Source organism: Phytophthora parasitica (genome assembly GCF_000247585.1).
Source record: "Phytophthora parasitica INRA-310 unplaced genomic scaffold supercont2.62, whole genome shotgun sequence".
In the NCBI taxonomy this organism is placed as follows: domain Eukaryota; phylum Oomycota; class Peronosporomycetes; order Peronosporales; family Peronosporaceae; genus Phytophthora; species Phytophthora nicotianae.
This window is the reverse complement of record NW_008649048.1, coordinates 55284-57159: the sequence shown is the minus strand read 5'-3', so window position 1 is coordinate 57159 and position 1876 is coordinate 55284. Positions and strand designations below refer to the sequence as shown.

General features: G+C 51.1%; 1 protein-coding gene across 1 annotated transcript; it reads left to right on the top strand.

Moving 5' to 3' along the window:
- Window positions 1-957: 957 nt before the first annotated feature.
- PPTG_16864 (hypothetical protein) lies at window positions 958-1841 on the top strand (the record flags this gene model as incomplete). The annotated part of the gene is made up of 2 exons (XM_008914600.1): window positions 958-1735; window positions 1795-1841. 2 exons carry the CDS (start codon window positions 958-960, stop codon window positions 1839-1841), a joined length of 825 nt encoding a protein of 274 aa, XP_008912848.1.
- Between the last annotated feature and the right edge of the window lie 35 nt (window positions 1842-1876).

The window sequence follows — 1876 nt, the reverse complement described above, 5'->3', positions numbered from 1 at the left end:
TTGAGTACTGCAGTACGCGTAGTTATAACTCATAAGTGTTGACTCTTATTTCTGATTCCTTAGCCAGTCCAAATGTTGTAAAATGTATAATAAAACGATTTCCTAACCAAGCGAGCCCGCTGAGGAGCTCGAGCTGGGCCCACTTAAAAAGCATAGTGCAGGTTTGTTTCGGCGACGCAAACACACGCTCGTCTTAAACGACCATAGTGACAACATTTTATGATACTGGGGACTGGTTTAACCCTTTCGCGAACGGGTACTTTTGACCTGTGTATATTATAGTATAGAAGGTCAAGTAATTAGGCCACCAAAGGGGGCATTTTGCCCCCTTTCATAAACTACGGTACTACAGCAAATCTTCTACAAATCCTTGTAGTTCAAGTACTACCTCCGTGCGGAAAATAATGAGCATTTCCAATCAAATTACATCCTGTTCAAAATTTATACCTTGCAAAGTTTTTGAATTTTGAATCTCCCGCTCAATCTTCCCGCTGGACCTCTCCCCCCCAGTTTCAAACCGGAGCGGCAATGAGCAGATCACAAGCGACCGACGAAGAGCGCCAAGCTGTGCGGGAGATGCTGCTTCTTCACAGCAATGGAGGGGTGCTGAGGCACGGGGATTTCGGGCGGACCGCCGCCTATTTTGATCTAAACCGCTGTGCTGTTTCTCGTATTTGGGAGCAGGGCATTAGGTCTATGGGTGAGCGAGTAGCTGCAGTAGTCAAGTCGAGATAGCACGCTCGGGGGCGAAAGAAGAAGGACCGCGGGGAGCTGTGCAAGTGTCTCGCCGAGGTGGCAGTGAATGATCGTGAGAACCAGCGTGCTGTACAAGAGGGGTCAGGCGTAAGCTCGTATCTCGTGCAACAGCTCATCAAGGAGGGTTTCTTACGTCGTGCGCTGATGCAAACTCGCCCGCTGCTCACGCCTTCGCATAGACTCAGGCGGCTTCGGTTCTGCATGGATCATGTGATCCCTCAGCTTGACGGAACCTACAAGTTCGACGCAATGCACGACGTCGTTCACATCGATAAAAAGTGGTTCTACGTGAAGAAGATCGGCCAGCACGTGTACGTGCTCACAGGGAAAGATGGATGCCCTACAGAAGAGCCTCCGGTCCAGGCTGTTCAAAGCAAGCGTTACATTACCAAAGTCATGTTTCTCTGTGCGGTTGCACGTCCACGCGGTGGTTGGGACGGTAAGGTCAGCATTTGGCCGGTTGTGGAGACGTACATTACTCAGCGACGGAGTGTCAATCGTCCGGCTGGTGTTGAAGAGACACGTCCTGTGTCGATAACACGGGATATATCGCGTCGAATTCTGGTTAATGACGTCATCCCAGCAATTAAAGCTAAGTGGCCGCAAGACCAGAAGCACCTACCGATAAAGATTCAGCAGGATAATGCGCGTCCTCATGTCCTGGCGGACGATCTCGAGGTAGCCGCGGCGGGATGCGCTGACGGCTGGGCGATCAAGCTTGTGAATCAGCCCGCTCAGAATCCTGATTTGAATTGCCTCGACTTGGGCTTCTTCGCCAGCATTCAGTCGCTTCAGTCCAAGACGATACCCCGAACACCGGACGAGCTGATCAAGGAGGTGCTGCAATCGTTTCAAGCGTCTACGGCTGTCTCGCTCAACAAGACTTTCCTAACTTTGCAGCACGTCATGGAGCAGATACTGAAGAATGAAGGCCGCAACAACTATCGACTCGGGCATTTGCACAAGGAAAAGCTGATACGTGCTGATGAGCTGCCTGTTTCGCTGTCTTGCGACGGATTGACGCTTGCCCTAGCACAGCAGGCGGCTGCAGCACTCTCCTTCTCGATATCGACAACTCCCGTTGACGTCCCAGACACTACATCAGTAACAGTTGTGTCTG